Source organism: Tigriopus californicus, chromosome 1, assembly GCF_007210705.1.
Source record: "Tigriopus californicus strain San Diego chromosome 1, Tcal_SD_v2.1, whole genome shotgun sequence".
Taxonomy (NCBI): domain Eukaryota; kingdom Metazoa; phylum Arthropoda; class Copepoda; order Harpacticoida; family Harpacticidae; genus Tigriopus; species Tigriopus californicus.
The window spans coordinates 4949279-4963396 of record NC_081440.1 but is presented as its reverse complement, the minus strand read 5'-3'; the positions used below and the strand labels follow the sequence as shown (position 1 = coordinate 4963396).

General features: G+C 41.6%; 1 protein-coding gene across 2 annotated transcripts in view; it reads left to right on the top strand.

Annotated features, from left to right (window-relative positions):
* Positions 1-6316: 6316 nt before the first annotated feature.
* LOC131887573 (protein TANC2-like) overlaps positions 6317-14118 on the top strand; it is a 72893-nt gene continuing 65091 nt past the window's right edge. For both annotated transcript variants that reach the window (XM_059236213.1, XM_059236197.1), the window contains exon 1: positions 6317-7004. In XM_059236213.1, coding sequence (XP_059092196.1) covers positions 6332-7004 — 673 coding nt within the window. In that variant the 5' untranslated portion in view covers positions 6317-6331. The remainder of the gene's footprint in view (positions 7005-14118) is intronic.

The following is a 14118-nucleotide window of genomic DNA, read 5'->3' as shown; positions in this document are numbered from 1 at the left end:
AAAGACGACGACGACCACGACGACCACGAATCGAGCACTGCCAGGCCCTTCAAGCATCAACATCCATCGAGGTTGGGAAAGTTCATCCGCTCACGCCTGAGATTTCGCTTTAATCCATTATCAATCTTAGTCAAAGATGATGGTAGTTGTGGTATCACTAGAGGAGTCGAGTACAAGTACCTACTACTACACTAGCTATTGAGATCATAATGCTAGGGAATGCGTATCAAAATGATATCAAATACAGAGCAACATGATCAACCGTGATAGAGATCGAAGACGAGGAGGAAACTGAGTTGCAAAGAGATAACACAACCTACCACTCTACTGTGCCCACACAACTAGACGATAGTATTAACTGTGAGCCATGACAATGCGACACAGTATGAAAAGCTTAATTTTATTGGTAGTCACTAGTCAGTCCCCTTGACTCCAAGGTGCTCAAGGAGACGCAAGTACAGATGTGTTGTGTCGTAGTGATGATAATACTCTGACCATACATAATCATGGTGGTCCCACCACTGGAGATCGAGTGAATGTTTGGCCATCGAGTTTTGAGAATTTATGGGATGCACGTCCAATCACCATGTCATTCGTCTGTCCATGTTGGAAGTGCATTGGTACATACTCCCTACTTACCTGCAGGCACAAGTTGTACTTGTTACTGGAGCTCTCTGAGGAGTGAGTGTTCATGCATTCCTGAAATGCCCCAGATATGGGGATAATCACTATGCTATGCTTGCGTAGACACAAATTCTCGATTTTAATGTTGCGGTCATTAACTTGATACCCAAGGACGCCCTGGGGCTTTGTTTTGATAAGGTCACAGGTTCTCAAGAACTTCTCCTCTGTCCTCTCTACTAGAATAAAGTGGAAGCGGTCGGTGGTTGAGTCCCCGCAAATATCTATCTTGGCAAGCATGGCTCAGATGTGCACACTGATACGAATCAAATTGATTAGCATTTCTATAAGGCCAGTTAGAACTCATTATTTGCCTTCAGCCCAATTTCTGGGGGCCCACGATGAAAGTACACAATCGCCCAAGTGTATGTACAAGAAACCCACGCGTCCTTGGGGTCTCGGCTCATTCCTCATCAAAAACACTGGGTTGTGAGCGCCGAAAATGCACGAACTGTCACATTGCGATGAAACCCATAAATTTGGATTAGGGAAACGCCAGTGCGATCAGAAAACGACGAGTCTCAACAACCGAGGAAGCAAAGTAGGATTGGTGAATGAGGGAGCACCATCTCTAGCCGGCCATCGTGATGAACCACGCAATCTATAGGTGGTCCAATCTATGTCAGTGGTTTAAGTATCTATAAAAGGAAGTTGTGGATGGCTTTATGAGTAAAACTGCATTCAACGGGCCTAACTCGGAACCAACCCATCCACGGACATGGTTGGGAGAACTTAGGATAATGTATGCAAATGACGAGAGAATTTTGCAGTCAGCACAAAAACACATCTCCCATTGATTAATGTGACAATGATTGGCTGTTTAAGGATCAGCTCCGATCCTGTTTGGCGTTGGTATGATTTACTACAAACGCACCAATATCACAGCTATGAATATAAAAGAGATTCTACTGTCCATTGACGATTTGGCTCAGCCTATACCGTACCCGAATGAATGGGAATCATCTAGTTGAGTGGGTGATTTTCAGATCTTTTTTTTAGGAAATGATCATTGAAATATGGACTTGGGTTGCACAGACCACCCAAAACTATCTAAGACTTCCTGAAAACGCACGGTTCGTGGCCAAAGTTTCGCTGAGGCCTCATTAAAAATCACCCATAGTATTGTGCCCTCCCAACTAACTGGCTCATTCACGGCCAAAACAACAGCACAATCATTACGAAGCTCTATCCTCTGCAAGTAAAGACACCAGGATACTTGAGACGGAGCTCATTCATCTCTTTAAAAAAGCGTGGACTCCTCCTAAAAGTAATTCGGGTCTCTTATTCACCAAAGAGTTTGAACATGCGACCTTTCTGCGATCCACTGTAACCGAATGCGAAATACTCATGAACTGTACGTAGAAGACTTGACGATTTGAGTCTTAGATTAAATGCTGTATATTATTGAGAGGTGAGAGTGACAGATCAAGGCAAAGCAAATCATCATCAGCTCTCTTTTCTGTCAAAAAGAAAATGGTTGATATCTAACAAGATTGGTGATGAGCTCATAATGGAATCCTCCTCACGCTCAACCAGGATCAGTGAAATCGACTTCGAAGTCTGGTTGAAACATGGAGCTGAATCTTGAGTCACAATATTGACTCTTCTCCACCCTCCCTCTTTAAAGAGTCTCAAGCCAATAGCATCTATACTTGACACCGAAAGATTTGAATTATTAGATCTGAAGGTGATTGGATGCAGTTTAAGAACCTGTCAGTTAAATTTGCTTCTTCGGGAGACCTTCAATGACCTTGATTTTTCTAGAGAAGGGGAACAAACAATTGGCTCCTCGTCCACAGTCCGTCTTAAATCATAGATCATTTGAATCTCGGCTAAAAATCTCAGTGATGGGGCTGAAATGACTGTGCAATGCAAACAGGCAGTCTCAGCCAGATACGGTACTCTCGAGCAAATGGAAAACATGTTCAAGTACATCTAATGTTCCATGACATGCCTCGATCCTCTCCCAAGATCTTCTTTGACGCGAGCCTAAATGCAAACTCAATTGCTCTTTTCAATCGGAACGCTCGAAGCATGCTTGATTCAGCAGACACACGTACACGTACTGAAGACAGACTGCCAGGTTCGGAAGTAACGAAGGGTCTCGGTGATTGATCTGTATCACATTGAATGGATTTACAAGATCTTGGAATTAGCTTCAAGCCATCCTTGAGATCTCGAGCTCAAACATGGCCCTATCTCGGCAATCTAATCCACTCCGCGTCCCTTTTTTTGGCTACGAGCGATTCCATCAAATGCTAATTTACTTCTGATCAAGAAACCTGCCCTGTTCCAATGACACTCTTTCGTTGAGGTACTCGTAGAGTGTACTACTGTCAGAGACAAGGATATTACTCATTACTAGAAGGTGATGCTCCGCGCGACAAAACCTCTTGAATGTGTTTGCTTGGCTACCACGTGACATTCTTTTGGTCATCATCATTCTTTCTTGTATTCATTGCCATCTTGAGGACGACTGGGGCTGAAGTCTGGTTTGTTGGCTGATCGAATCCTTCAGAAATTCCTTTACAATTTGAAAGGAATCACGACAATTGAATTGGCTGCTCGGTTTCCTGGTCACGTTCCGACTTCCCAGCGAGTCAGGACAAAAACAATGTCACATTTCTTTGCCCAAGCCAACTTTATTGCCAAATACCAACTATGTTATATACTGTCCAATGAGAAAAACTCGGACGTATTGCCAGATTCGACAATTGAGCACAAAGTTGTGCAAGAGCAGTAGCGGAATAGTTCAGAATGCAAGTCCTTTTCGAGAGGGATGACCTCAAACCAGATTGAAATGGGCTCTGAACAATGTCTTGTGGGTATCTCTTCTGACTTGGGTTTTCTTCCCGTTCCTATACTGCTGGTTAAAATTTGCGCAATTGAATGCAAAAGAGGATTTGAACCGAGAGACCCGAGACCCGCCAGTTCGCCCAAGGATATCCATTCATGTTTGTCTGGCCTGAAGCAAGCTGATCATGTTTGATGGACTTCCAATCCACCTAATTTGTCAATTTCACCATCATCAATTGTTCGTGGACCAATCGGCTTGTCTTGAACCAATTGGTTAGCTTGCCCACAAAATTCCACATACTTTGCCATTCCTCGTGTGTTTTCCACCAAAAACAGGGTTGTCAAAGGTGATTTGGAATTTTCGTTTCACTGACTCGTCCGCCTACAGGATGCAAGATGTGGTGACAGAGAGCATCTTAGTATGCTTCCTTGCGGCACCCCCCTTCTAAAATACTGCACTGCTCACCATATCCTTTATTTTGCAACAATTTCAACCGCTTCTAGCATCTAGCAAACCTGCATCTTGACACCAGTCAATGACCTCCAGAGCGTCCCGTCAATAAGAATGTACTTTAAAGCTTTCATATACATATATTTTACTGATCCATTCCCTTCGCTATATCTTGTTTGTTCGATGCAATCTTGAGCACTCACCATAAGAATCATGCTATCGTCGTGAAATTTAGATAAACCTTGTCTCCTCCAATGTTCACCGAAATGGATGCTATTGGGGGAATGAGCCAATATCCAGTGTCATTTTGCTCTGCCAGTTCTATGCATATGTGTCTACCGGTGAACGAACCAGGTAACTATTGACTGACTGACTGGTTGGTATTGGCCGCGAATGGGTCTGTGAATGCTAATGAGGAGCAGCGCATCGTAAAATGGTTTTACGTCGTGATTACACATAAATTCTTGTTCTGAGCCCTTCTCCCACCACTTTGAAGACCGAGAGGGGGAGACGTTTTTGTCTCAACCTCTTCCTCGGCCAAGTAATGACAAGTAATGAGTATTGGCCATCTTATCATACTAGACCAAAACTACCCAACTAAAGAGGAACTTCTCAAGTTCCGAGTCTCAACTTGATGACCAAATGAACCTGTCCTTGGATTGCTGATTTGAGGGGCTGTGAAGAAAAATTCGAAATCTCCGTCTTTGAGTGACTTTTAAACCAAAGAGTTATCGCTTCTTGATGAACAATAGGTTGAGCAAAGTAGCTCCACTCGAGAATGAGGAATGGATCCCAAGCTTGCGTGCATCCGGTCGCCGAATGCCAGAGCTTGTCAACTTTTCATGTTTTATTATTTATGACTCCATGGAATTGGTAGTTTGATGGAAGCCCGTTTTCCCTTTGGGGCTCTTTCAATTGGTCAGGTTGCTTGCACCCCTGACCGGTTCAAATACCCCTCTTTATATGTAGCAAGAGCTATGGTGGAGCTATGGTTGGCACATTCTACTCCTGGTCAAATGAGGGTGAGCAGAAATCTGTAATTTTTGGTTATTCACCACCAAAACCATCGACAGGGAATCTGGATGTAAAAAGCGACTACTCCTCTTGGCCAAACCTTGGAGCAGAAGCTGGAGGTTTTAGCTTCAGGTCAGGAGTCAGTCCCGCTAAATTTAGATGCTCGAGGAGAGGCTTTTTTTAGCCGAATTCATTTACAAACCGTCTCTAAAGGTTTTCACAACTCACGACATGTCCCTTCCCGTCAACTCGTTGAACACACGCACATTTGAAATCGTTGATGAAGTTAGTCCAACCTTCCCGTTTAATCATCGACTCCATCCAGTTGCCTTGATCAGGCCCGTTTATCTTGGCTTCAAATTGCCCATTTTGATAAATTTATAGGGAAATTCACAGCCTCGAGAAAGAACATTAATATTCACTTGAGGGTGATGCTATCTCAAGGAAAAAAATGGGAAAAGTTGAGCTCGAAATCTCGGAAGCCATTGCTTTAAGATATATCGTAGGTCGTCACCACATACCCAACCTATTAAATGTTTCCAACACTCCATTCGTTGTGTGGTCGTTCAAGCTCAGGAAAGATACGAAGACCAACGTGACTTTGTATACTGTACAAATGAGAGACACTCAGCGTACAATCCCCTGCCGTTATGGTCCAGTGTCTGTATGTATGCGTAATTTTGGCCAGAGGCTAAATATTCGAATTTACCATCATGATGTTTTAAATACCGGTTCAACTTTACGGAGCTGGTCGGAGTTTAGATAGAAACTTTTTTGTACCCCGGAAGGGAGCCCTACGTCGGGTCGATGAAGTCATGCTCAAAATTATCTAGTACGTGCGGTTGGCTGTATCGTTCCTATCACTCTATCAATTCTCTGAGCCACGATTACGGACTTTTTTCTTTAATAAATCTTACTTTGGCCCGTCTTGAGTTGAGAGATAGACAAAATCGAGAGGATCGCGCGAAGGTCAAATGTCAAATTGGGGCCGGACACAACCAAGATCGTCTTGACTTTCCTAGCCCGACATCATTGGTTGAGCTTCTGCATGACTGACTGACTGACTGGCTACCTATCCAGATGGATGTCAGACAATTTCGACACAGATCTAACATGGGAATGGATCAGGTAGCCGTTGGCGAAGTAACTGGCAGAGGGATTCACGTCTGTGGAGCAGGAAAAAAGTGTCAAAATCAAATGAAGGGAGATTGAAATGATCTCACATTTGCACGATTCCCTCTCCTCTGCCAAAGATGAGGAACATTGAACGATATCCGAGATATAATCTCGCTTTTTGTATGCCTAAATTTGGTATTTCAAGCATTCTTGTCAAATTCTAGGTATGACGTTTGATTAAGATCTGGTCCGTGGTAATTGACCCTAGTCATCATGGCCTCAGCCTTGCAGGATTTGGACAGCCTTTCCCAGGACTTGGACGCAGCCCTAGCCTTATCCCAGGCTTTACTCTCCTCCCTTCCTGATGATGCGCCGGCTTCAATCCCACCCCCTCCACCCCCTTTGGGTTTAGAGAAATGGCAATCCATACGAAAAACCGACCCTGTTCCACCCAGTCCTTCCAAGCGAAGCATCTTCAGTCGCTTTAATGTGACCTCCCCGGCCACGATTCATCGTCACGATCCTTCGGCCAATTCGCCGGAGAGGAAAGAATCCACCTCATCCAATTCTAGTCAGGAGGATTCAAAACTCATCTCGAAGTCGAGTAGTTCCAGTTCAAGTACCAGTGATGTGACAGTGATTCAAGCCAACGGATTAGCGAAACAAAAAAATTCTTCCAAAATGGGCACCCTGGCGAAATTGAAGAAGAAAACCGGGAAAAGCGCTGAGGACATTCGAAAGCTCTTCCCAAACTTCTACATCTCGCCTTGGAGCTCATCGACGCCCTCGACTCCGACGAACTTGACTTCTCGGAGCTCGGTGCGCATGTCCAAGAATCCCCATCCAACGTTTACCCAGAAAATCCGTCAAGAATTCCACTTAAACCGGTCCATGAGTGCGGATCGTTCTCGAGGTGCATCGGAGGATGAAGAGGAATGTTATAGAGGTAAGAAAAATGGTTTATTCATTTCCAATGGTAAAGCTATTTGGCCTTGAAGTAAAAATTGACAAGTAATCGTAGTGCTAACTCGACGAATTCGAACAAAGTGATGAAAGAAGCGCCGACCCAGAGCGAAATAGCACCGCCCACACTGCTTAAAATTGCCGCTAAAGGGAACTCTTTGGTCTCCTTAGTTTTCCGGATATATTTGTTGGCAAAATACACCTCCAGCTTGAGGAAGTTGCCCTCGACATGATTTTTTATGTTGTCATACTCTGCTTTGGCTGTGGCATTATTCTCTGCCGTATTTAAGAGGTTGAAAATGGGCTTGGGATGAATGACTTCTCCCTTATATTGAATTTGATGAACGTTTGCGACATCTGGCCAAAAGACCTGTGATGGCCATTTGATTGAGTTAAGATTGACATCATAATACCGATTCTCACATTCAGCCGGACAAATACATCGTTTCTTCAAATAAGCATCGGTCAGGTTCATGGCCGCGGCTTCGATACAGACTTTATCGTCTTCATGAATGAGACAAATCCGTTGCGACTTCTCGTTTTCAATGGTGTACAACTGGTTTAATGAACAATTACACAAATCTCTCATAATATCATAGAGACAATTGGTTTGGCATAAGGCCGAGTGATAAGGTCTGGTTCCATCCAAGTGAGGCATTGAAGTTCGATTCCATGTGTGGGTGCAATTTGAAATGTATGGATAAGGCTGTCGTACTTCCTTGGCTTCTGTGACAGCTATTCTGGTCAAGGTGTTGGGCAAAATATTGATGGCGTTGGTCACGAGAAGCGGGTCTTTTTCCGGAGGATGGATGGACACGATTATCCCTTCGTTTTGTGTAGCCGCCCGCAGCATGTAATACAGTTGCTCAATATTGATTTCTACCGAGAATCCATAGAATGGACCACTGAAGGGAGTAACTGTTCCAGGGTTTGTACTTGAGAGCCCGTTGAAAGTGTAACAATATCCAAAGTGAGGATGGTACACTTTAACAGTTCCATTTAGGAATTCTTTGCACTGTTTAGAAGTACCAACCAAAGACTCAAATGTACACTTACGGAACATCGTGTCTGGTTGATGTCCAATAGCTTGGCGATGTTTGTCTTCAAGTTTATCATACAAAGACATAAATTTATCACGCAATATGAAAAACTTATATGCCGAATTATTGGTGACTGGTTGGATTGAATAGTTGGAACATACTTTGGTCGGATCTTGAGAGCCACGAGAGAAAATCTCTGCCAAGGATACGGCTCCTCTGCAATTCACTTGAGTAAATACTTGGCAAAGGAGATCTATTGTTTCGTCGGTGCCCTTCTCTTGGCTTAGGTTGACGATTAGAGTTTTCAGGTTTCCACAATGAACTCGATTGGCGTTGCATATGGTCACAGCTGGGAAGTTCATGGTTTGAGCTTCGTCGTTGGTCACACTTGTGATGACATTATATTCAAAGTAATTTATCAACACAAGATATATTTGCCAGGTGGTAGCAATGACTCCAGCGAAAAATAAAAGGATCCAAATCACTTTTGAGATGTACCAGTTGGTTCCTTGAAAATGAGTTAGCCCACCAATGGTTGTGAATCTGAGAAACCAAGTCCAAGCTCCTTCTTTGAACATGACAAATTAAAGAGAAGGCTGTTTAACAACTGGAACTCGTGCTTTGTGACGCACATTTAATAAGCACCAAGTTTTGTAATTAGAGCATGCTGACATCGTGAAAGGCCATATATGAGCTTTTTCCTAATAGGAAGGTACAGTTTTCGAAGTGGTTTTAATTCAAACCAGTCTGAATTGTTTTTTCTTTGGACCACAATTTTTTTTTTCAATTTCCTTTTAAGAACTTTAGACGGCCAAAATAGTCGTTACCTGTTTTTGTCCTTAAACAAGTTTTGTTGGATGTGAAGTATTTGCCGTATTGTGGCCCTAGGCGCAGGTGAAAAGAAATTATCATAATTTGCGACAATTGGATGGTATGAGAGAGTTAACCGGTTTTATTCTCCTCCCTGACCTTTCCAAACAAAACTTTTAAATGCTGACCCTACCCACGAACAAAGAACCAATCTGATACCGGCCAATTTGCCCCTGTTGTTGGTTTCAAAATTGTTCTCCATGGCTGCGGCTGCTGTCAGTACTGCTGTCAGCACATATGTTTCATTCTTCGCTTTCTTCGGTTTGAAGGTGTTTTATCAAATTGGGATGGCTTTTGTTTTTGAACATTTTTGGCCAGCTTTTATGCATATTTGTGCATAATATGCTACATGACACAGTTTTAAATGCATGTTTTGCCCGACTCTCGTAACACTATAGGTCCCCTAATAATCCAAATTCCGCCAATAAAGGCTAGAGGTCTAATATTAAATCATCGTTGGATAACTGATAAGTTTGTTGCCCTGTTTTGATGGGCGTTGATTATTTCATACGATAAGCAAGTTAATCTCTTTTTGTGCGTGCATAATGTGTGAATATTTCGTTGAGAATGGTTGGAGAGGAGCATCGAACATGAGACATCTCACTAACAGTTTTAGAGTGTACTTACCTCGCCTATGTACTTACTTGTGTCTGGACTCTTCGACAAATCAATTAAGATTTAAGCTTGATATTACATGGCCTGTACCCAACTATGGCAAAAGTATAATTTCATGTGTTACTTTTCACGCGCTTCAAGAATTTAGGCCACTAGACTACATGATAAAAAGAAAAGTGCTTCCTTGCAAGGTAATGGATGATAATGGCATGTTAGACTCCTTGACAATTAATGCCCAAGTAGGTTAAGGTCTTGGCCAATTAAGACACTAAATGTGATTAGATTTTGATCATGTCCGTTTGGTTTCTTTTTATTATTATTAAATCCTTCCCATCAAAAATTTGAAGCCATCTACTCAAAAGTAAATGCTCTGGATCAATATTAAATATTAGACTAGCAAGAAGAAAAAAAAACTTGACAAGAAAGCCAATCAATACAACTTAACAAATAGTTTTCCCATGAGTAAAGCCGCTTTTAAAGAACTGCTGGAAACTTCAATTGAGCTCATGAATGCTGCGTGTCTTCATTTTGAAATATGGGAGTTCTATTGTTAGAGCTGCAATGTCATTCACTCAATTTCATGTTCTGAAGTGGATTGAACCATCTACATCATTTTTCCTTGATCGACTTATTTTTGAGGTTGGGGAGAGGGGCTAACGTGAGGGATTTTGGGAGGTGAAGTGAGGTTTTATTGTGTAGATTGGTCGAAGGTTCTGAAGGTGTTTTAGATCTAAACAGAGAACATCGCAGAATACGCTGCCCTTCAAAAATAAAATAGACACATCAATGGGTTTCGGAAACACAATGTACTTGTGCAAAATATTTTATTCATAAAGATAAGTGTGCGTCTTTAAGTTCTGTTTTTGGGACATGTGTTTTGACATTTATCAGACACAAACCTGCCAAAATAAAGATTCTTCGATTCAATTTTTTTGTTTGACAATAACTGCAATCAACGTGATATTTCATTGACTCAAACATGATTTTTCGTAAAAATACTTTGCTGTCAAAAAAACTTAAAATGCGCTAAATCGTTTCATCTTGCATTAAGTTTTCATGAAATACATTGCAATTTTCTAGCTAGGTTGTGAAAAAGATTAAAAGTGTCAGGAGAAAGCACAATTCCCTCGTAAAAACTTGTTGGCGCAAACATACAGGCAAAAGGTGAGAGAGACATCGCAGCAAGCTCTAGTTACGATCAAAAACCCTCAGATTGATGTTTAAGCACATTTACATCATGTAGAGACTCTATTCAAGTGTAATGAAATAATGACCGACATTGACGCCCGTCAAAACGTACTTTTGGTTCAGCAAAAACTAATTTGCCACTGAAAGAAAGCTCTTTCATTTACATTACATGATCTTAAATCAAACATTGAGTACTAGTCGTAGGGCTAACTCGACGAATTCGAACAAAGTGATGAAAGAAGCTCCGACCCAGAGCGAAATAGCACCGCCCACACTGCTTAAAATAGCTGCTAAAGGGAACTCTTTGGTCTCCTTAGTTTTCCGGATATACTTGTTGGCAAAATACACCTCCAGCTTAAGGAAGTTTTTCTCAACGTAGTCTTCTATCTTGTCATACTCTTCTTTAACTGTCGCATTATTTTCGGTCTGATTGAAAAGCGAGAATATAGGTTTTGGATGAATAATTTCTCCTTTATATTGAATTTGATGAGCGTTTGCGACATCTGGCCAAAAGACCTGTGATGGCCATTTGATAGAGTTGAGATTGACATCGTAATATAGATTCTCACATTCAGCCGGACAAATGCACTGTTTCCTCAAATAAGCATCGGTCAGGTTCATGGCCGCGGCTTCTATACAAACCTTATCTTCTTGATGCACGAGGCAAATTCTTGGAGACTTATTGTCATCGATGGTGTACAACTGGTTTAATGAGCAATTGCACAAGTCTCTCATAATATCATAGAGACATTTGATTTGGCATAAGGCCGAGTGATAAGGCCTGGTTCCATCCAAGTGAGGCATTGAAGTGCGGTTCCACGTTTGGGTGCAATTTGATGAATATGGTTCAGGCTGGCGATATTCTTTGACTTCTGTGATAGCAATTCTGGTCAAGGTGTTGGGTAAAACATTGATGGCGTTGGTCACGAGAAGCGGGTCTTTTTCCGGAGGATGGATGGCCACGATGATCCCTTCGGTCTGCGTAGCCGCTCTTCGCATGTAGTATGATTGCTCGATGTTGATCTCCACTGAGAATCCGTAGAATGGTCCACTGAAGGGGGTAACTGTCCCGGGGTTTGTACTTGAGAGTCCGTTAAAGCTATAACAAACCCCAAATTCCGGATGGTACACTTGAACTGTTCCATTCAGGAGTTCTTTACATTGTTTGGACGTTCCAACCAAAGATTCAAATATACATTGGCCAAACATTTTGTCTGGTTGATGGCCAATGATCCGCTTATGATTGTCTTGAAGTTTGTCATATTGTATCATAAACTCATCACGCAAAATGAAGAACTTATATGGAGAATCAGGAGCTACAGGGGGAGAAGAATAATTTGAACATACTTTGACATGATCTTCCAAGCCGTCTCTAAAGGTTTCAGCGAGGGATATGGATTTGCAATTCACTTGAGTAAATAAATTGCAAAGTTGATCGACTGTTTCACCATTGGCCTCTTCTATACTGAGATTTCTGATCAGGTCCTTCAAATTTCCGCAATGAACTCGATTGGCATTGCAAATAGTCACAGCCGGAAAGTTCATGGTTTGAGCCTCGTCGTTGGTTACACTTGTAATGACATTATATTCGTAGTAGTTGATCAAAACAAAATAAATTTGTGATGTTGTAGCAATGATTCCGATGAAAAAGAGAACAATCCACATGGCCTTCGAGACATACCAATTGGTCCCTTGGAAATGGCTTAATCCTCCAATGGTGGTGAAAGTGAGAAACCAAGTCCAGACTTTTTCTTTAAACATTTTCAATAGAACGGATTTCAAGTTCAGGACTGACGTACCTTGCCACTGCTTTCAGCCAATATATATTATCATTTTCATTATCAGGAGCTTGTTTATTAAATCCATAGATGCGCACTTACCCAAAGTGTAAATGCTCTTTATAATTTAGTTTTGACCTAAGCCTTACATTGGCATTGTTTTTCGATGACTTCAAGAACCTCGGCTTCCAGGTAGCTTGATTTTTTGCGGCTAAAATTGCCTGACATTAGTTTTTATTGTAGGTAAGTATAGTTTTGATCATGCCGTCTGTGACCACTTTCTGAACCATGACCACTAAGACCATGATGAAGGGGAAACAACATTTCCACACCCTTTATTGCAAATAATGTCGTTCCCGAAGAAAGGGCTAAATGTTGTTTTCAGTTATTAGTCTAATCAACCAGAAGTGCTCTCCTTTGTGAACTTGCGCTTGTGTTGTTGTTTGTAAATAAAGGTGTCGGGGAAAAGGAGTGCTCATGGCCCAACCGATGAATGTGGTTTTGTTGTGGGATGGCCAATTTTCATTTGATGGCGGAATATGTATTTTTTCAATGGACATCACGATGTTTCATGAAGCTTAGCAAAATGAGTCTAAAAGAAAGTAGAGAGCAGTTGCGGCACTTGGCGTGAGTTTGCCTGTTTAGTCCTTGATTTTAAAGAGGAGAGCCAAGACAGACCTGAGACTCTCAGAAAATGAGACAGTATGAACAAGCTAAAAGTGCTGATTGTGTAAACTTTTTAAAATTCAAATTTGAAAATCTTCATGACAAGAAAATGACAAGAACGAATGAGAGAGCTCTGGTACTGGGAGGGACTAAAAAGGTTGGGACTGTATACTATTCAAAGAAGGTACAAAATGTACTTGATACTGTTCGTTTTCAAAAGCATTCATGAGCTTTGTCCCAACCCAGGTTTTAGGATCAATTCTAGTGACTGTAGAGGCTTAGTGTGCGTTTTGAGAGCGCCTTCAAGCCCTTGAGAATCCAGGCTAGTTAAACAATGAAGTCCGCTTCTCTTCTTTCTTGGGCTCCTTCATTGTTTAATTTGCTTCCCTCTTATATTCGTGGGAGTATGTTGGTGTTGATCGTTTTGCGTTTTTTAAGTCAGACTTGAACATGTTTTGAAGCAAAATTTCCGACAAACCTTATATTCAAGGGCCAGCCAGATCCATCAACTCTAATTCGTGGGTGGATGAGATATTATATGAATACAAAGCAAAAAAAGATCAATTAGCTCCTTTTTATTTTGATGTGATTGGGATTGCATTCCCAATAGCGGAAAGGAAGAAAGAATAGTCTCAGTGGCATTTGGTTTTCTTTGCTTTGCTAAGAGTCAACATTGCATCCATGAAAAGGGCTTTTCATAAAAAAAACATTATCCTTTTTTATCTTGATTGGTTTTGGCAGAACCATTACTTTTCCTGGAAGTGACGGCATTGACAATGTTACGCACGTGTCTAACATTCGAAGTAAAAACTATCGCCGAAACATTAGATTCAACATGAATTGAAATTTGCTCTTGATCCAACGGTAGTCAACATATTAATACAAAAAAATTATGAGTGTTTGAAGGACCTTTCTCATTTATTATATAAGCTGAAGTTGA